This window comes from Lytechinus pictus, chromosome 3, assembly GCF_037042905.1.
Source record: "Lytechinus pictus isolate F3 Inbred chromosome 3, Lp3.0, whole genome shotgun sequence".
NCBI lineage: Eukaryota > Metazoa > Echinodermata > Echinoidea > Temnopleuroida > Toxopneustidae > Lytechinus > Lytechinus pictus.
The window spans coordinates 17,309,624-17,331,582 of NC_087247.1; the positions used below are offsets into that span (position 1 = coordinate 17,309,624).

General features: G+C 36.6%; 1 protein-coding gene across 4 annotated transcripts; it reads left to right on the top strand.

Annotated features, from left to right (window-relative positions):
• The first annotated feature begins 83 nt into the window (after positions 1 to 83).
• Positions 84 to 21,465, top strand: LOC129257713 (coiled-coil domain-containing protein 115-like). 4 transcript variants are annotated; one of them, XM_064096525.1, is made up of 7 exons: positions 84 to 123; positions 271 to 573; positions 9,644 to 9,773; positions 11,040 to 11,146; positions 12,574 to 12,692; positions 14,230 to 14,439; positions 15,486 to 21,465. In XM_064096525.1, exons 3-7 carry the CDS (start codon positions 9,663 to 9,665, stop codon positions 15,656 to 15,658), a joined length of 720 nt encoding a protein of 239 aa, XP_063952595.1. In that variant the 5' UTR covers positions 84 to 123; positions 271 to 573; positions 9,644 to 9,662; the 3' UTR covers positions 15,659 to 21,465. The 4 variants fall into 4 exon arrangements, with proteins under 4 accessions (XP_063952595.1, XP_063952598.1, XP_063952597.1 ...); XM_064096528.1 differs by lacking the exons at positions 84 to 123; positions 271 to 573 and adding an exon at positions 5,023 to 5,207 and having other exon boundaries at positions 15,486 to 21,006; XM_064096527.1 differs by lacking the exons at positions 84 to 123; positions 271 to 573 and adding an exon at positions 9,078 to 9,166 and having other exon boundaries at positions 15,486 to 21,006.
• Positions 21,466 to 21,959: the final 494 nt, after the last annotated feature.

A 21,959-nucleotide genomic window follows, 5' to 3' on the forward strand; every position in this document is an offset into this window, starting at 1 on the left:
ATCCAGGATTTGCCAAAAGGGGGGGGGGCAATATTTAAAAAAAAAATGTTGACAAGCCCCCCCCCCCAAAAAAAAAAGGTTTTCAACCACGGATTAAGGGTATTTCGTACAAAAAAAAAAAAGGTCTTCAATTTCAAAAGAGGGTGCACACCTCTGTTTTAATGGCATTTTTACATTACAAATTTTTCATTTTGCTTCTCAAAGGGGGGGGGGGCACGTGCCCCCCCCCCCTGGATCCGCGCCTGAATATATAATATTTATTCATTTTAGGAAGGAAAAAAATACTAGAGGCTTGGCCGAGGATCAGGAGGACGAAGCCGGGATCGGGAGCAAGGGCCTTGCCGTGCGCGATGCCGGAGCGCGGCGCGGCCGGCCGGACGTGTACCAATATTGGATACGAGAAGAATGTGCATCTCCTGGAATCACGTAACGACTGGTCATTATTTCTCTTAAAAAGTTAAATCCTACCACTAAGCACTATCACTATAGTATCAGGCACCGAGTACATGTAGCCTAGGTCCTGTTAATTAAGAGCAGCTGCCCGGGATTATTGGATGCAATTTTGAAGTGGTGGTAAGCATTTAAGTCTAACTCTAACTTATTTAGTACCGGTACAGAGTTTTTTCTGAATCAGTCCCATGAATTCAATTCCATGCTGGTTATAAATATCGGCACTGCATAGCCATAGCATAGTCTAGACAGCTGGCAGCCGTCTGTTTCGAGGAGTTTCTTAAACATTTTTTTTTAAATTTCTCTTCGTACACAGACAGCTCGCGATCGTGCTGCCGCCATTAGGGGGTTAACAATGCAAAGTCCCCCCGACGGGGCTCATCGATTTTTGTCTTTATTTCATTAAAAAAAAGGACTGGACCACTCATTCAATGAACAAGGTATGGCAGTGTATCCTATTGCCGGACACCTTTATTTCAGTCCTTTAAAAATGACAACTAGAGGAAATACAATCAAGAAAAATTCGCACTAGCTATTCCAAATATTATGAAAATTATGAATGTGGTAAAATTATTTTATATTTACCAACCATTTTCTTTGCATCGCACTTGCCGCATACCCCTCCACGAAAAACAGTTATTTTCGTGCGTGACAAATTACATCATGATTCCGGATGCGCGCCGGACGGGTAAAGATATTCTTGATTATAATGATGTAAGAACCCATTTGTGTGATTTTTTCTTCTTATATCATATCATGAGTAAATTCTAAGTTTTTGTTTGCTGTTTTTATATCGATTCTGAGCAGATGTTGGTAATAAATTCGTGTTTGATAACTTATTTTATTTTTTCTTGTTAGCTGCATGTTTCATGGAACTTTCCAATATTATGCCCCATATTATGCTCGTTCGTATCGTGACGCTTATCAAGTTCTATCGATGCGCTGCCGATCGTCGACGTACGGCTCTATACTCACGGTAAACCTCGCGCACGGGTACCTTGAGAACTAGCCGTCGACGATCACCCACAATACACCACACCTCATCATTCGACCGAAGGAGCGGACGAGATTGAAATTCGGCAGATCATACCCATATTTCCGTTAGAAAATATATCAATTGTTAATGCAAAACTATGTAATTTGATATTTTAAGCATTTTCTGTCATTTTAGAGATAAATAAGGTAAAAGTTTGATTTTTTCGCCTTGTGTTTGCAATCCTGTTCTATGTATTGCTCTGTGAAATTGAATTGTGGAAGTCTTACGGTACGAAATTGTTTTCGTACGCAGTAATATGAGCGTCCGGAATCATGATAGTGTCCGGTAATACAATACGTCACTATAATTAATACTAGGACTAGGTACCGGTCACTCTAGGCGACACCCCAATACTTACCCGTGCTAATAAACTGGGACTCCACTCACGCGCATTTGGGCCGCCCTAGCTTAGAACTAAGCTTTGTTTTACTAAAAAATAAATCTTGTAATGATTCAATAAATGTTACTTAATAAATTAGTACTGTTAAATCGGTACTCACCGGTTCTTTTCTTGAATTTTCTGGCAATTTCCCACGCTTCTGGCTTCAATTCTGCGGCTGTTCCTGTCGCGGTAGACAGCTACATATGCAACTTTATTTATAAATAGAGCGCCCCTTACGATAGTTGTTAAGAACGCGGCCAAATTGTTAGGTTTTTTGCACTGTGTCCAAGGCGTTTTTATTTTGTTTGATTTTTTATTTTTAATAAATATTTTGTTAAATAGCGATTTTTACGTCAAATATTAAATTCATATCACAAAATATTTTTAATTGTAGAAATATATATAATATCATGCAATTATTCATTCTATATATATTTTATAATAAAATTTATAATTGTTGCGGTCTTTAAAAAAGGATAGTCGATTGATCAGGTGATGACCACACGTATCACGTGATCTGAAAATCAGCTTCATACCGCTTTGATCGCACTCGACGGTGACCGGACTGACTGCCAAAAAAAGATCGAAAAATGACTCAAATGTAAGTTTCCCTTTATTTTATTAAATTCAAATTAGGAATAGGAATATATTTAATGGGCAATCTTTTAATAAATGATAAACAAACGAGGACAAAACTCATATTTTGGGAGTAATATCATACTTGGGTGCAGGAAACAGTACGTTTAGAAGTTCTAACCTGTTTTTAACGCATTGTCGCCTATGAGGTCCATACATGTTAATGTTTGGACCTCATTGGTACTAGGAGTGGTACCGGTATATGAATATGATATAACCTTGTTCTCAATTATATCTCCATGTGTGGCGAAATAAGGGTGGCAATGTTTGGCTTATTTTCTCTTTTTCTTTGGGACAAATGCTTCGTCATACAACTTGGCCCTTAAGTAAATTTGATTCTTTACATTATTCTTTTCTTAATTAAAAATAGAGATTGAAAAATGACAATTTTCTTGCCATATTACTTTCCACCAATAGAGGGCGTACAAAAATATGCCCAAAATTCAAGTTTTTGAGCGCTCTAGTGAATACAAAAATTATTCCCAAGTTACTAATGAAAAATAAATTGTAATTGTATGGAAATTAGTAATTTTGGTCACAAAAGTGATATTTTAATGATTTTTTAAAGTGTGTGCTGTGTACAGCATTGGCATGCCATAGTCCTACCTGGCTGTAGATTCCCCACAGGCAGGATGGTTGCAGTGAACAAGTGGACTGGACCAAAAACCAAAAAAGATCTATTTTGTTTTGGCCTGAAATGCACCAAAATTGAAAAAAATTAACTTAAAAGGGAAAAAACAGCTCTCGCGCAACTTCCACTTCCCTGGTTTATCCCAGCCCACTCACACTAGAGCGAGGTTAGTATTTTTAATTAATAGTAGGCCTAGAGTCTAGACCTATAGCAGGGTGCTACATAACTTTTTTGAAGCACTTGCCCAGTCGGGCAAGTAAATTTTCAAATAGTTGGAAAATACTTGCCCGAATATAGATTTCACTTGCCTGAAAAAATTCTTCAAAACAAAGTTTTATTGCTTCAAAACAAGTTATAGGCTTTAAAAATACATTTTTTAACATGACTACTGATGTACCTTGTAGTTGTATTTCTTTTTTTAAATGATTTTTATCTTGAACATCATGACAAAATATATGGTCAATATGCTCTTTAATTAATTCCCTAATCTCATATATTTTCTATATATTTTGGAGGGGACTAGGACACACAATAAAAAAAGGGGAAATCACTGAAAATAACCAGAGAAAAAAAAGAAATTAAGAGAGGGAGAGAGAATGAAAGAAAAAAATAAGAAAGACAGAAAGGACGAAGAAATAAAGGAAGAAAGAAAAAAAGAAATAAAGAAAGAAAGAGAGAGAGAGAATGGCTGCGGGGATGAGAAAGATGGAAAGAAAGAAAGGAAGAAATAAGGATGGAAAGAAAAAAGAAAGAAATAAAAAAAAATGAGGGGAAGAGATAGGAAGGAAAGAAGGGAATGAAAAGAAAAAGAAAGAAAAAAGGTAAAAAGAAAGAAAGGAAGAAAAAGGTAAAGGATTGATGGAAGGAAGGAAAAGGGAAAGAAAGAAAACAAGAGAAAGGAAAGAAGGAAGAAAGAAAAGAAAAAAAAAGATAGAACAAAAGACAGAAAGAATTAAATGAAGGAAGGAATGAAGGAAAGAGATGAAGGAAGGCAGAATGAAAAAATAAGGAAGAAAAGAAAGGATGGATAGAAAAAAAAGAAAGATCAAAAGAACAAAAGACAAAAAAAAAGAAAAAAGGAAAGAAAGGAAGAAAGAAGGAAGGAAAGAAAAAAAATAGAGAGGAAAAAAAATGAGGGGAAGAGAAAAGAACGAATAAAAAAAGAAAGAAAGGAAGAAAAAAAAAGGTAAAGGATTGATGGAAGGAAGGAAAAGAGAAAGAAAACGAGAGAAAGGAAAGAAGGAAGAAAGAAAAGTTATAAGGATAGATGGAAGGAAGGAAAAAAAGAAAGAAAAGAAAGATAGAACAAAAGACAGAAATAAATGAAGGAAGGAATGAAGGAAAGAGATGAAGGAAGGCAGAAAGAAAAAATAAGGAAGAAAAGAAAGGATGGATGAAAAAAAGAAAGATCAAAAGAACGAAAGACAGATATAAAGAAAATCAGAAAGAAAGAAGGAAAGAAAGGAAGGAAGGAGAAAGAATGTAAGACAAAAATAAAGGAAGGAATGAAGGAAATAAATAAAGAAAGAAAAGAAAGAATGAAAGGGATGAAGAAAGTAAGGAAGAAAAAAAGACGGGAAGAAAAGGTAAAGAATGGATGGACGGAAGGAAGACGGTAAGAAAGAATGAAAGGAAGGGGAAAAAGAAGGATTAAAGAAAGGGGTAAACAAAGGATGGATGGAAGGAAGAAAGATAAAAAGATAGAAAGAAAAAAATGACAGCTATAGCAGGAAAGGAAAGATTGAAAAGAAAAGAAGGAAAGATAGGCAGAAAGAAAGAAAATAGAGAGGAAGAAAGCTCAAACTATCCAGTCATAAATAAAGAAGAAAATTTATCAATTTCCTTGGATAAAAAAAAATAGTTACGAAAAAAACCACGTTTATCAACATACACACAAATGCATATGTGGGACTGTCAAAACAATGTATTTCAGTGTGTGCGATGACAGACGATCATGTGAAACCCGATCTTTTTGAAGCATAACAGAAGTGAAAATTTCTCCTATTACTGCTTACAAATGACTGAGCTACCCCAATTTTTAGGAAATATGGACAATACAAGAATTTTCATTGGTAAGAAATGTGAAGTTTGTCGGTTCTGTGGGAGATTTCTTCCAGAGCAAACTTCGTTCATGCAGCACCGTACTCCGTAGAAACTACATGCATGTGCATCGGCTGCGTGGACTAGGCGCTAGCTAGCTAGGTATGCTAGACTGTCATTGATTCTGTGTGTGTGTGTACGTCTCTGAGCTGTGTGTTTATTGCAGAAAATGGCGCAAATTTTTGCAATTCGAATCATGACTTATAACTTTTTTGAAAGAAGAAAATTAATAATATTGCTTTTTTGTGTCTCTTTTTCTTTTCTATATTTTGATGGTGAAATATGGGGAATCTTTCTAAGTAAAATGTAATTTCCATAGGAGAATTTTGCTTGCCCGATTCGGGCAATCAGTTTTTTACTTTGCTTCAAAACCCTTGCCCGACTCTAACTTTTACTTGCCCCGGGCAATCGGGCAAGGGCTTATGTCGCACCCTGCCTATAGTTATACTAACCTCGCACCACTGGTTCACCCCAACCATTCGCCATACAGGGAAAGGTACGGGGTGGGACCAATCTGAGACCAGTGCCGCTAACACTGTCATTTCTATGTAGGAACGCGCGAAGTAAAAGAGTCTGACTTACCAATTCTTGTGTTGACCCAAACATAGATTTTGGTTCTACTTATTAATGTTGTAACCCGCACCCGTTGTGGTACGGGTTAACCTGCCGGTATGCCCCCGATCGCGGGTTGCGGGCCGGGCCGAGTTCATTCTCAAACCCGCAGACCGTCATACGAAAAAAAGGGATAAGTAACGACGCATAATAAAAACATTAACAATGAAAATTGAGTTAGGATCATGTGCTTCTTACGTGGCGGATTCTTTTAGAGACGTAGATATTTCCTTTAAAAAAATGCCGGCGTATTTTTGTCTTGTGAACAGGACTGAGACAGTTCGACATAATACATTGAGTTGCTCTTTCAAAGGAGCGCCAGTGCAGCGCAGTCAGAGAAAGGAATGTTTTACGACTGGGAGAGGGGGAGAGAGAGAGAGAGAGAGGAGAGGGGATGTGTTCGGAGACTGTAAACAGAAGCCAGAATACATTGCATAATCATATCTGGCAAGGAGCGAGTGATGGGCCACGTGGTAGAGAAAGGAATACGTTATGACTTGGAGTGGGGCGAGTCGAGCCTGTTTCCACGGCAACGCTCGCTGTTTGAGCTCGAGGGATTTGCGGTGCACGGCAGTGAGACAGTTGTTTGCTTATTGGATTACCAAATTAGGTCATGACCTGATAGAGCGTGCCGTCAGGTCAGAGTGTTAGCTGCCCTTTTTTTAAGACATGCTAAGCTGGTCTAGTCTAGTGGCTAACTAACCCTCCTTTTCGTTATTTCATACATTTTCTGATGAAAACTGAAGCCCCCGCACCCTGAATGCCCAGATCTCTTAATTTTTCTGATGTACAATTGATTGAAAGTCTTTAAGATTTCTGAAGATGTAAAATTGGATTGCAATGGATTGCAAGTTTCTTGCAAATACCTCTCTCTTGACCGATCGATCGAGAGAGATAAAAAATAAATAAAAGCCTAGCTAAGCACTAGTAACACGAGCTGTTTACGTAAGTTTACGTAAGTTTGTATTAGTTTACAAAGAATTGGAAGAAATACAAAATCAGAAGGAAATAATATGGAGATATACAAGAAGAAAAAATTGACTGTATCATTATCCTGGTATATCAATTTTGATTACTTTATAGACGAGGTCCCATAGAATTGAATATTGTAATTATGATTGTTGTGAGTCGCCGTGTCGACCGACCTGGACTGAAAAACATTGCCGATCTTTGCTGGGCAGCCTGGGCTAGCTAGCACGCGCTGAGCTGCGGCTCCAATCAGAGGAGTTAATTGCGTAATGCTTTCAATTTCGAGATCAGAGCGGACCCATTCCGTGGTACAAAGTCACCCTAAAAAACATTTTCTCTCCGGAATAAAAGGCGAATTTGCAAATTGTAAGTAAATATCGTCCTTGAAGTAAAGATTGGTTTCAAAATCGGGTAAAATCATCAGGAAATTTTTCATTATTCTCGTCTGGCCCATAGTCTCCTACGTAAGTACCTCAACACGCCCTCTTGTGCTGAATAAAAGAAAGATAGCCACTGAACAGTGGCGACCACAGAGCTGGATAAAATAAGCTCCTACCTGTTTCCGGTGAAGCATAATAATAGGAAGCTCCGTGATCCAGCGAATGTAGTCTTTTTCTCACCTGACACTCAATATTTTGTTCACTATTTTTTTATTTTTTTACACAAGAATTATTGTTGCCACAGGCGGCAGAGGGGGGGGGGGGTACAGTCACATACAATACCCCTTAAATTTCAGGAGGAGGGGAGAGTTCCCCCTAAAGAAATAAAGAATAAAAGATCAAAGACTGAGAAAAAAGGAAGAAATAAAAAATCAAAAGAAACTCAATTACGCTCGGAAGGAAAATAATTATCTGTAATAATAATAATTTATAATCAAGTTTCACATTTTATTATTTGTTAAATAATAATTTTTATGTATAAATTGTTCCTCAAAACGGCACTTTGTAACATCGCTTATCGAAGCTACGTCATAACGAAGCGGTTCAACGGTCAAGCCTATTGTATGTGCGGTGTTTACAAATTGATCGAGGGATCTACTCAAGATCGGTCTGGTTAGACCAAAAGCTTCGGTCTAATATTGGTTGTTCTGCTGAACTTCGTTGGCTCCACTTACCAATTACAGAGACCGAAATTCTAACTCGATCTGTACTAGGCACTGCACTGCCACTGACTGCAAGCAATGGGGGGGTTCCAAGCTAGACCGGCCATTATGGCGGGGACTTTCGGGTATTTTTGTCTTCGGGTACCCGTGGTAATTTTTGGGCGAGTAACTGAAAATCATGTCGCATGAAATATGGAAAAATATGGAAAAACCCCTTATTTAGGTGACGTCATCCAGCCGGCCATCCGTTGCGCCGTAAGCCAATTTATGAATGAAAATATAGTACTGGTAAGCATGCACATTGCAAGCCTCCCCGTGCCCCACGCAGTATTCCATCGAAACAAGTCTGCAATACTCTGTCACCTCGTACCAAAATAGACCTAGAATTCCACTTTCCTATATTTCATATGAATTATGAAAGGTATTCTGGGAGGATCTGTTTTCTCACCAAATTTTCATTTAAAAATGAAATCAATATTGTATATATGTCGGAAATGAAGTTGTATTCCATTTACATGATTTTGGGCTAGATCTTTTAGAAGGAAAGTAGAAATCTCGGGGGTAAAAATTTCAGTTTTTTTTGTGGTACACGCACATGAATTGGACGCAATCCCTGGCTCCGAGGAGTAGCCTAAGCTAGTGCCCTAAGTTTTCTGCGGAAATCGTGGAAACTGGGGTAGAAAGCGGAAAACACAGTTTTGAAAAAACAGTGAATTCGGTGAGAAATCTTAGTTTTAAAGTATAAAAAAATTGGTTCCAAAAGCATCCTAATTGATAATACAGTCTATGAAATCCAGTCTAGGAATTGCACAAATTAAGCTCTGTGAAACCAGCCTACCGATCGCGATCGCACACCTTACCTAATTTGACCCACAATAAATTTATTAGTACAACACTACGTACTACTTATGCAATGCAGCTATCCCAGCAGCCTTTGTGCACGATTCGTTCTGGAAATTTCCATGCATAGCGAAAGCAATATTCAAGTGCACATCACGTTACTATGGTGATGGAACGCTTGGTCGCCCATACTAGTAGCATGTATGCATCAACAAACGTAGAGGGCAGCAACAACACTGAAGTGTGTTGCTGCCCTCTACGTTCATTGGTATATGCATGTTCATTCATGCAATATGCACATGTATGTCCTGTGACATGCACTGTTGTTGATTGTTCTGCTTGCATGCGCATATGACTTTAGTTATTCGAATTCGCCCATGCTTTGGAGTACGTAGGAAGGGAAATCAGGTAGAATTTTTACAGTTTTTACTCATTCAAAATTTTAAAAGTGTCTTCTGAGCTTTCGAAGAATTTCAAAGTGAAGAAATTTAGAAAGCAGAAGAAAGCAGAATTTGAGGTTTGTAAAGCAGAATTTCAGGTCTAGAAAGCAGAAAACTTTGGGCTTTAGCCTAAGCACACGTGTGTGAAGAGTTTTTTAAACGGGTATAAAACCGCAGTAGGCTGATCTGAGAAGCAGTAGTCTCTCAAATGAGTGTTTGGCGTATTGTAAGCGATGTGCAGGCTTGCCATACAACATGCAGTGCTCATCAAATGAGGTTTTGGGAGGGGGAGAGAGTGGGATTTCACAGGAAACACATTTTCAAAATCAAATTTGTAACGTAAAATTTTCTGCAGGCTGCCTAATTTTATACGTAAAGAGGTCTCATTCTAATCTAGAATCTATTTAGTCTATTTTTTATTTCCCTTTTGCTCTATTGTCTGCAGATCAGTAATAAATACCAAAATGTCTTTGAGCAAGGTGTGTGAAGAGTTGGATGAGCTTGCTGTAAGCTACTTTCAGATCTTAGAAGAACTCCAAGAGCAAAGAAGAAGATTTGAGAAGTTTATTAAAGAGGTAGGTTTCATATGAGGTCCACTGTCTTTCATGCATCAGGAGTTGTGATTGTTTTGTTGATTTAAATTAAAAAAAATGGGGACACCATCATGGAGAATGCATACATGTACAATGAATGTTCATTCAAATTTTCCATATCAAACATTCAGTCTTATTTCTGGGTGCAAATTACTTCTGAGCAAGCATTTTATTCCATTTTTGTACATGTAAAGTACATGGGGATTGACTTGACTAATCTGCAGTCTCCCATTTTATACAAAATATGAGTACAAGTATTCATTTGAGATGTATTTATGACATACATGTAGATTGTAGTTTTGCTTCTGTACAGTGCCCACCACAGTCAGTAGCCGGAGGCATTGTGTTTTTGGAATGTATGTCCATCCTATCTTTTTACTCTCCTGATTATAGGAATGACAATCTGATTAGTTATTTGGACAAGTTTAGAGGTCACATACATCTCATGTGAGAATATACTTTACTCAATGATCAAAAAACCTTTTCAGGAATCATATTGCACTTGTATGCAATAGAAAACATACTTTTTTAAATTCAATATTAGGGCAAGTTCAAAGTTCACAGAGTTTGGATACGTGAAACTTGCATTCTTGTGATAAATGAAGAAAAATTCAATATACGAGACTTACCAAATCTCAAGAAAGACTTTAAATAGTCATAAACCACTGCTCTCTGGGTCAATGCATAAACTATACATTTTAAAGAGTTGAAAATTACTTTGGAGTGTGGATACATGTAAGCCCGAATCAAAATCTTGCATTGGACCTGCATTTGATTTTCGGCCGTCTGTGTGGTGGTGGCAATATCATCAACATTGATATCTTATAGATTTTTTCAATGTCATCGAGTCATAAGTATATAGACCTATTCCACGAAAATTCCATGTAATGAAGACTGTTGCTGATCATGCAGCATGAGTATCAGTTCTCCTGATCAACGTCACAAAGGTCTGGGTCATTAGAGTCAATTAACTTTGACCATGTTGCATCAATTAAAAAAAAATTCACCAAGGGTAAATTTTTAATTCAAGATAATTTTGAAAGTCTATGTCCCAAAAATTTCATAAAACTTTCATGTAATAGTCACCAATTACCAGGGGTGTTCCACATGTTTTGAGTAGCCTGTAATTGTACTTATGTTTGCAAAGGTCTTATAAATAGTCAAAAAGTCAGATTTTATGAAACGCTTTTGTATCATAAGTTTTGTTATTCCTAAACTGATTTTCCTTTACTCCTGATTTTCTTTCAGGGCTTCCTGAATTTATCCAAGGCTCGATTTTCCATGGGAAACAGGGCTGTAAGTTCTCTTCAATATGATTCCACATCAATGTGTGCTCTTGCACATGTTGTTACCAGGTAATTATTTTTTGTATTAATCATCTACAGTTTTAAGAAAACTGGAAGAAATATTGGGGGTTATTTTTTATTTAGATTACTTTCTGTTTCTGAGTTGTTGACCTCAGATGTGACAATTTTTTTTCATGCTTGGCGGTGCTTGGCAGCAATGATCATGGATTTGATAAAAATTGTTTGTAGATTTTCATATTAAGCATAACATCCCGATACCCTTTGCCCTAAAAATTTGCATACATTCGTAATTCCGAAGCTTCGTTATTCCGAAGGTTCGAATATTCCGAAGGTTCGTTATTCCGATTTCCGAAGGTTCGTATTTCCGAAGGTTCGTAATTCCGAAGGTTCGTTAGTCCGAAAATGAAATGAGTTCGTAATTCCGAAGGTTCGATTGTCCGAAAACGAAGTGAGGTTCGTAATTCCGAAGGTTCGTTAATCCGAAAAAAGAAATGAGGTTCGTAATTCCGAAGGTTCGTTAGTCCGAAAACTAAATGATTAACTAACCTTATTTCGTTTTCGGACTAACAAATCTTCGGAATAACAAACCTTATTTCGTTTTCGGATTAACGAACCTTCGGAACAACGAACCTTATTTCGTTTTCGGATTAACGAACCTTTGGAACATCGAACCTTATTTCGTTTTCGGATTATCGAACCTTCGGAATGACGAACCTTCGGAATAACGCCACAAATGTTCGGATTAACGAACCCTTTTACGTTTTCGGATTAACGAACATCGAGGTATAGGCAATTTACGTGTTTCGGAAATACGAACCTTCGGAATTACGAAGTGTAACCTTGACATTTATGTTATTGATATTTTTTATGTATTTTAAGATTTAAATAATATATTTAAAAGTTGATTTATTTGTTTTATTCAGACATCAGTGTTTTGTATGCATATATGTGAGAATAGTTATTGGATCTTGGGATCATAAGGTCAAAGGTTGCAGAAATAATTTTATACATTGAAATATCTTGTTCTCACATTTGAATAAACAGTTAAGGGATTTACTCCAAACTTGGCTAATGTACGCATATATGGGTGTGCTGATGAGCTTGTTTGACTTTGAGATCATTAGGTCAAAGGTAGCAGATGTAGTTATTTTAAAGCTTTGGAAGTTGAGTATTTATGATTTGGCAATGATGTGGGCATACATACATCTAGATATTCATTACACATCATTCAAACTGTTTAAAGACTACCCTTTGTATTTTTCAAAGACTTTGATTGGAGGGAAAAGAATTATCTTGAATGATTTTCTTAACTATTATAAGATTATTTTTCAAACTAATGAATGTTCCTTTTGGTTTACATTAGAATGATATTTCAAGTAAACAAGGAGCGTACATGTATGCAGCATATTCAAAGATTGAAAAAAAGGAATTTTGTAATGTCATTTCTGTCATTTGATTTGAATGTGTTTTGATAGAGACGAGGGTGACTGTCATTCATTTGAGGTTTGTAGAACCAAAGCAATGAAGAGGTCGGAGAGGAAGTCACTGGAAGGAAATGACTCAGGAGTAAACCAGTCTAATGAGGATAATACAGGTATATCAATGTTTCCATATTGTACAAATTAAGTATAGCATTTCATATGATATTTGCAAGGTCCTGGATCTGGAATAGGCAAACTTCAATCACTTAGATTTATCAAATTTATCCCCATTATTATATTTATTTGTTTTTAGCAGAGACAGACATGTCAATAGTTTGTCTATCCTGTTGAAAACCACTTCTTGTCAGAATAACAAAATAAAAACTACTTCACAGATCAACTTCAAATTGGTTCTTGTTTGCATATATGGAAGTGACAGTGCTTTCTCTGGGTAGATTTTAAGTTCACAAGGTCAAAGGTGAAATGTTGTAAAAGTGTAAGATACCTTGTTTGCACATTTATTTGATAAAAATTTCTCGATCAACTTTATACTGGAGTTTATATGCATGTCTATGGAAGTCAAATGTAATTATATTGGGGACACTACTAACTAGGTCAGAGCTGGAAGGGTCAGCAAAATGAAATATTTTCCAATTAACTTAACCCTAAAATGGCCGGGGGGGTTGAATCAACCCCCCCTCAACATTTTCTGCGATCATTCCGCCGCGCGAATTTTTTTGACAGCGCCACTCGCGGAGTTTATACTTTTAAGTCTCGCGCATCTTTTGAGACCAAATTTACGACGCCCGGGTACGCGGTTCCGAAATTACGCAACATTTTGTACGTGCATGTCAGACCAAAAATTGTTCCAAAACGTGATTTCGTGTACAAAGTCAATGCAAATTGAGTTTTCTCATCTTATTCATAAAGATATGATTATTTTTACTTTAAACAGCTGAAAGCAATTGATTTTAGTATAATTATGCTTCAAAAAGGCTGTGCAATAAATCTGGTGAAAAAAACAAAGAAAAACAAATGGTTGAAAAACAAAGAAATACATAAGAAATTCATAAAACAATAAAATACACAAGAAATAGATTTCCAAACCAAAGTTTTTTTCAATTGCCATTGTTAAGAATGCTACAATGAATATTTTTACCAAAAATAAGCATTCTAGGAGCTTTATTTAGTGAATTAGAGCAAAAAGTATGATTTATGCATAAATTAGCATAATTAATTCATATAAAATAAAATCTCATTATTTTGGAAAATTTTACCATACAGTCTTGTAGATTACATCGCACACTACCAGCGTGCAAATTTTTGCGGCGCACGCGCGATCGGCGGCCGAGATCTCAGGGGGGGGGGGGTTGAATCAACCCCCCGGCCACAGAACAGCCAAAAAAGCCCGGCCTAGTTAGGGTTAAAACTTATTGACAGATCACATTTCAATTTGGTTGATTTCTGGATTGAAAATGGTACTTACTGTATCTGATTGATTTCAGTGATCACTTTAAAGGTCAAAGATCATTTTGATTATTAAATAAAAATTGCTTGTCACTTCCACCAATCACAATGAATTGTAATGATGACTAATGATATGTCTGTATAGTGCTAGCGACATTGTCTCATAGTATAAAGCAGCATCTTAAGCGCTATGTAAGGTTATCATTATTGATTTGGATTGTTTTGTTTGTCATCACACAAAAGCTATCAGAAGAAGAAGACCCTTATCATCTAGTCCCTCAGATGGAGTGGAAACTCTTACAGCTGGAATGGATCAATTGTCAACATCGGTTGAAGAGCCACCTACTGGGTCCACCACCACCACCATGCAGAGAACACCTACTGATCCCCTTCTTTGGTTTGGTGTCCTAGTTCCTCAACCTCTTAGACATGGACAGCAGAACTTTGTAGAGGGTAAGTAAGGAAACAGATTTTATGACAAAAGTTTTGACTTGAATGAATGAATTTATTTTATCCAATGCGATGATAACCATTTTTCAGTTTACAGCCAATCATTTACAAATACAAAGAAAAGCAAGGATAATAGGAACCAGAAAATAGCATGAATGCTGGTCAAGTCTGGCCCCTTGTAGTTTAGGCAGATAAAATTGTTATGTTTCTTAACTTATTAGTTAAGAATGAACAATCGTGAATCTATTAAGTATACTCTGTAATATATAAACAATTCCTATATAACAATTTAACCAAAAGAAAGAGTATTTGCATATGAAGGATATGGAAGTATATATATATATTTATATCAATAACAAAAATCCCATATGGATGATAACAAACTTCAGTTGTCCAACAGATGTTCAACAACAGCTTTACAAAAACTTGACCTTGATGGTTTCTTTCTGATTTTGATTGGTAGCTCATTCCAAAAAGTTGTGCCTACATAAGATAAACACTCCTTTTTCAAGCTCGTCTTAACCTTTGGTACATAAAGATGCTCATCTTCCTTTTGCCTTGTACTATATCTATGTCAAATTAATGAACTATATTGTAGCAGCAAATGTGACAAATTCCTATTAATTGGATCATTAATAAAACTACAAATAGGTAATTTTTACAGTTGGAAAATGTCAAGGATCTTAAGATCCCTGAATAATGGTGCTGATCTTATCATGAACGTACTGAATGTTATTGCACGCATTGCCATATTTTAAACTAATAGTAGAGAATACCAATTTTGTCATATAATCTTTGAGAATACGTAAATATTAAAGACAGTGTTCAGATTACCACCCCTGGGTAAGAGGGTAGATAGGGAATCAGATTCAGATAGCATTCGTTCTAGTTATCCTAAACTCCATCAACACCATTGATGTTATCACCTGGTGCAATTGCAGAGTTGGTCTTATTCTGCATATGTTCATGGACCAATTTTCATTAAAGCAAATTGTCATATAATCCGTATGAATTCCATCAATGAATCTTCGTTCTGTGTTGCCTTTTAGCTGTGGAAGCCTGTGCTGTCATGGCCTCACTCCAGACCAAACTAGAAATTGCCTACACTCAGTACCGAAACAAACTCAAACTGAAATACGAAATCATCAAGAAGATGAAGAGCGATGGCAGCAACCTCAACAATGGTGCAATATCAGCAGAGTTACAAGAGAATGGTCATTGATATAGGCTAAGGAAAAGGGCCCTGTTTCATGAAAAATGTTATCAATGAAAAAAAGTGATAGAAGCTCATGATGTTTCTGCTCTCAGCTAATTATATTGCATGATTTCAGGAGCTTATAACAGTCACTTCTGACTTGCCAGTGATATTTTATTTGGTGAAACAGGGCCCAGAAGATATTTGGATTTATTTTTATATGAACATATTGTATGGCTATATTTGTATTATCCTGTTTGTTGAAATAGACTTCAGAGTTTTTCTGGACAATTTTTAGAGAACCCATCTTCATAATGGCATGTATGTAAAAGTGCATTTGTAATTTCAGTGATATTTTATTAAAGTAATTCTATCTTTGTAGCATTTACAGAAAAGGGTGAATTCATCAGTAATGACTCATAGTGGCGGCGCCAGGATTTTTAAAATAGGGGTGGAGGGGGGAAGAAAAAAATTGGGGGAGAGGCAGAGGTGGACAAGATTTTTTTTTTGCATCTTTCTCAAAATCAAGTGTGCGCCCCTTAAAATATGACACTTCATAAATGTGCTTAATTATATATAATCAACATTTTTGGGGATGTCACAAATTTTGTCTTATCCATTCTCGAAAGCAGTTTGTGAATTTCATATTTATGACGGGGTCGAGCAGTCATAATTTTTGTCTTTGCATAACTTAATAATGCCTGTATTATGGCAGCTTAGCTATATTTCTTGCCTTCTTTTTCTTCGTTTTATTCCTTTCAACCATGAATATCCTCCTTACATCCTTCATTCTCACTCTCCCTGACATGGCAGTGACATTCTCTGCCACCCTCCACCTCGCATTTTTCTTCATCTGATTGGCTAAAACCATTATGAAATTGGCTTGATGATGATATCTTATTTTGCGATTACTTTATTAATAAGAGCGTCCTTGTTTGGTAAGCAGTTATCGTTTCGCCTCTTCTTCATTATAACGATGACTTTACTCAATGAAGTCGTCTGCACAATGCAAGCTAAATTCATGACAACTGATTGTAACTTCTTTCAAAATGACAACCAAATAAATTAAATAATCACTGAAACATTCCAAATGAGAATGACTCAAAATCCTCCTGTACTGAGACCTGATCTCCTTATTAGCCGTGTTTCTGGTCCTGGAACTGAAGAGGATGGAACTCTTGTCTGTTTCTGCCTTTTCAACTTTGTGACCTCAATCTGTCACTTCCATTTCCCTGTTGCAAACCTTGGGCATCAAAGACTTTTCCTTTGGTTGTTGTTCCCAGCCATCTCATTGGGAACTTTTGATCTGCAGCACATTTTCCAATGTCCTTTCTATCAACAACCATTACATCTGGATCCATTAGCGAGATATTTGCATTGGTGGTGGTTCACAATTACAACAGTTTGTGCTCTTGGATTGGAAGGATGGGAGAATGCATCTAATATGCTAGCAGTGCCATTCTATTCCAAAGACTGCAAGCAATGCTTACCTGCAAGAATAGGCTCATATTTCCTTCCCACATTGAGCTGACTGTTTATGCTATATTCTAGTTGGTCTAACATATCCTTCTATAATGCTTCTATGTCTGTCAAAGATATGTAAAGTTCTACTATTCTCTTGGCCAGATCATTTTCTTTGAACAGCCCAGCTGTGTCTTGTCTCGGCATCTGCTCATGAATTCATCTTTGCTCTCACCAGCTTTTTAATGATGTTCCATGAACTCAAGTCTGTGAATTCTGAAATCCTTCATGTCTAGTTGATTTTCAAGTCTTTTCAAGTTTCTTCTGGCCACTGCCCATAGAATAGATCTTATGAAAACTATCATTATCAATAACTATCTTTATTGATCTTTTGTTAAGGTTACTAATTGTATTATCATTAAGGCATAGCTTCATTTGTTGCATAGACCAGTTGAGCTCTTCTGCTATTCATCTCATGATACCGGGTGGGGGTTTCATAAAGCTGTTCATAGAGTTACGAGCAACTTTACCAACGACTGATGATCCTTTCTTAGGCACTAAATCAACATCAATGAATATTATCATTTACCACAAGAAAGGATCACGAGTTGTCTAAAGTTGCTTTTAACCTATACAAATAATTTTATGAAAAATCCCATCTGGCCATGATCCAGAACTTCCAACCTTAAAAAAAGAAGAAAGTATTCTTAAAGGGAAAAAGTATTTAATTTTTTGACAAAAAAGGAGTACTTTTAAAAATTTATCCTCACAGTTTTTTGTATCAAAATGGATTGTTGAGATTAAGGTTGATATTGGTCGGAGGTCTTGTTTTATCAAATTTCTGCATTTACTTGGGTGCGCAGACATCGGCACTGCACGGACTTAGGCACTCTTACTGTACTGTTAAGTTTATTGTGACATGGGTCATATACCCGACATGCCACCTGCACTTTAATTCAGGTTTTGACTTCATAGATCTAGGCCTAGAGTCTAGTACTAGAAAGCCTAAGTAAATCTAAAAGTCAGTCTGTGGCATTGGTTGTCATAGATCTGCCCGACATGCCACTTTTTAGTCTAGCCTACTGTTCACTTTACAATTGAAAATAATTTAGCCCAATAACTGGGTAACATAATATAAACATACCTTTTGTAACTTGACCCAGTGTTCGAGCGATGGCTGTTGTTTTGATTCTCCTCAAGGCGAAATTTGCTGCTATGTACTATCTGGAAACATCTTCCTGAACAGGTTGCTAAGATGATCGGCAGCTGAAAAGGCGACGTTATGTTCCACGATGAAGTTTGCCATTAAAGCTTCAGCCCTGATAGAAGAGTAATCTGTCTGCCGAAACATTTGCGCGATATCCTTGCATCCTCTGACACTCGCAGCCATGCTGATACAGCAAGTGCTGTATAATGTGAATTGTATTGCGCATTGATCGCAGCTGGCATGCAACGTGACATGCGGTAGCCATGCGGGGTATAGGGCCACAGCGATGTATTATGGATCGTGAAGGCCCCAAACCGTGCTATGGAAAGCTGATCGTGTATAATACGATACTCCATGATCAGAAATTTTCAAAAAAACGTAACAAATCATACAAAAAACATATTGGCATATTCAAGCAAAAAAGAGGAACAAATTCTCTAAAAACGGAACGGTTGGCATGTCTGATACTCCCATGATTTTCAAAGCAATATACCAACAAATATTCAACCTTAATTTTATACTGCATAAAAGGAATTAACCAGTTTAGCCACAGATATAAAAATGGCTAGTCATGCAGAGAACTCTTAATTTGGGTACATTTCTGTACAATCTCAAATGATTTGTTCTTTGGATGAAGTAAGTATGTATTTCTCTTTAACGGTCTTCACATACTTGACTGCATTGTCTCAGATGCTGACTGCTTGCTCAGCGACATACATTTGTGAGCTAATGAGTCTTACAAAAATGGAGTGGCATTGTACTATTTCCAGCAATCCTCTCTCCTGGCTGGTGAATCAGCAAACAAATAGTACAGTGATGACAAGAAGCTCTCCACTTCCCAATCAGCTGCTTTAGCACCTGTTAAAAAAGCACCATTCACGATATGGAGCCTACATGAACCCATGTTGAGCGCATTTTGGGTTAGTTCAGCTTTGTATTCCTGTTTAAATTCTTCAAATGTTTTCCACTGAGTTGATGTTTGGATCATCCATGGAGGTCTGTAGCAGTTTGGATAAAGCAACTGTTTGGATAAAGCAACTGTGGTTAGTATTTTATTCAATTCTGAAGTGCTGTTCCTTGTCCAATGAGGGATGTCTGGGTATGAACTTTTGTGCTGTACCCTCTGTACCTTCAGGCACATTGTGTATGCCTACATTGTTATTTTTGTTCCTATTGACCAGATCCCCTTTTTGCTATTTAGGCCACCTATGGCATACTTTTCTGCCTTTGCTTCCACACTGCATTTTCGATCTTCAAATTCATGTTCCAAATGTCCTGATCCTTCCTAAAACTGATTTTTAAGTTACACTCCAGATACTGTTTCTACATTATCCATTGTATTACACAGTTTGTCTAAGTTTGCAGACAAAGCCTGAAAAATATCCTTTATTTGCTCTCACTTGGCTTTGGTATCATGCTACCGGGAACAGGGTTCGCAGCCATTTAAACTTTTTATAAATCTAGGAGACATTGACAGTACCATCCAAAATATGAAGCCTGCTTTTTAGCAGTTCGCATGTTTGTGATGTCCAGCATTTCAGCATATACCAGGAGTTCATCAGTTTTAGCCTTGAAACTTGAAAATTTGAGAAACTCCATCAAATACAGAGGAGTTGGCAGATGTGTAATACTAGTACATAAATGTGAACTATTATCCCATGAATATAAGGAATGTAACATGTATTTATTTCTTTTGTTAGAATAATGACTTCTTTCTTTCTCTGATGATGCAAAAAGAAACAGTGTACTCCATGTATATGTACATTTGTATTTCCTGAAATTTTTATCAAAATTACACACTTGGCATTTGTTTTAAACCAATGAATCCATGCCTTTGGATTGAATGATTATATAGAAATAGAATGTGTGCACTTCGTAATAAATGCACCAACATCGTTCTTTGTCATGAGGGGTTTTTGGGGTCACCAAACTTTTCCCTTGGACATACAGGAAAGCATGGGCTGGGAGGAAGAGTTGAAAAATTAAAGAACTAATCAATTGGAAGATAAAGTAAAAGCATAGGGAAGAATAAGGATAAATCAGTAGAACTGTCTGTGTGATCCGAAGACAACTGTAGTGTTTGATAATCACTTTGAAAGAGAAAATGTGATAAGCATATTGTGTTGATCACACTTTTGTCTTCAAATCTCTCTTGATTAATGCAAAAGTGACGTCAAAAGTGCAACTCGCACGCATGTATTGAATATGAAACACACAAACCTTACGATGTTTTAGAAACGGTTCAGAATATAGTGTCCACATGTAGGTTTATAAAGGGGTGCAACAATGCAGTACAGAGGCAATGGGCAGTTCACCACCTCAATTATGACAAAGTAACTTTAAGGGATGCCACTTTTCATGAAAAAATCCTACTTTTGCCTCATATTTTTGCCCCCAATTTTCCCTTTTCGCCGAGTGCCATTCATCTCTGTTGTTAATACAGGGTGTACTATTTTGTTATATAATAAACTTTGGTTGTGTCCCGAGTCTGAGTAAGTTACTGAAGACACTCTGTACATTGCTATTGCATTCAATACAATTGTAATGTGGAATAAACAGATATTGGGAGGATTTCCGTGTTCAGAAATGTTTTCCCAGATGGGATATGCAATATTTTGTTTAAATGAGATGAGAACAAAATAATGTACTATGTGTTAACATGTATACATTCCATTGTAGTGAATAAATCATGTTATATAATATTTTCAAAGAAACATTTAGTTTCAGTGCATTTTGTTCAATGTTTACTGATTATTAATTTATAAATGCCTTTTTTATTATATTAATACCACGACAATATAGTACCAGGATGATTAACCTAATGCATCAAGGAGGGGTGTTGGCCTGAGATAATTTAATGATCATGTGACACTTAAGTTTGCACAGACAATGAGAAAAAAATATTTGTAAAATTTGTATGACCACAAAGAAATTACTGTTTGAGTACTTCCACAACTAAGAAATATTCATATAATTCCATATGATGAATAATTGATGTATATATAATTATATAATTGATGGAACCTTCAGTTCTGGAATACTATTTTGGCCAGTTTTTATTTGGTGCTTATTCACCCGTGTGTCTGCATTCAGATTGTATATAGCAGTTTTGCCTGACATAGCAACCATAGTCAAATGAAACATCATAAAATACGGTCGAGGTTTAGTTTCTATCTATTCATGCTTATTTTCAATTCTGTCTGGGCAAATGATTTTCCAAAATTTGTTGTCTAGAAAACGAAATCAATCCATTCTTTCTTTCATTCAAACTAGTGTAATCACAACCCTCTACACACAAGATGATGCCATTATTAGATATAGCTTGGTTACATTGTAATTAAGTCCATTTTCCACTTGGTCTTCTACCAATTTGTTCTGATTACTGTTTGGTCCAAGCATTACTTGGTCAGGTGTATATCTGTCCAATGCCCAGATGGTCTTATTGGCGTTAGACCAAGTGGATAAGAGAAGAAATTGTGATAACCTAACTGGAAATTACACAAAACTGGAAATTAGACAAAATGGTTATTGGACTTTAGAGGCTATGAGACCAAATAGAAGATGAACTGCTTTTACATGAATTAGGAGGTGGTTGGAACTATGGTTCCCAAAGTGACTCTGGAATGTGACTAATTTCGTGAGGGTGCAGCCACATTCACG

Bases quoted from the DNA above. Each gene is read 5' to 3' on its own strand.
- LOC129257713 (XM_064096525.1), top strand. From the start codon at position 9,663: ATGTCTTTGAGCAAGGTGTGTGAAGAGTTGGATGAGCTTGCTGTAAGC. The intron at 11,147-12,573 runs GTAATTATTTTT...GTGTTTTGATAG, and splicing joins CTTGCACATGTTGTTACCAG to AGACGAGGGTGACTGTCATT. The intron at 12,693-14,229 runs GTATATCAATGT...ATCACACAAAAG, and splicing joins GTCTAATGAGGATAATACAG to CTATCAGAAGAAGAAGACCC.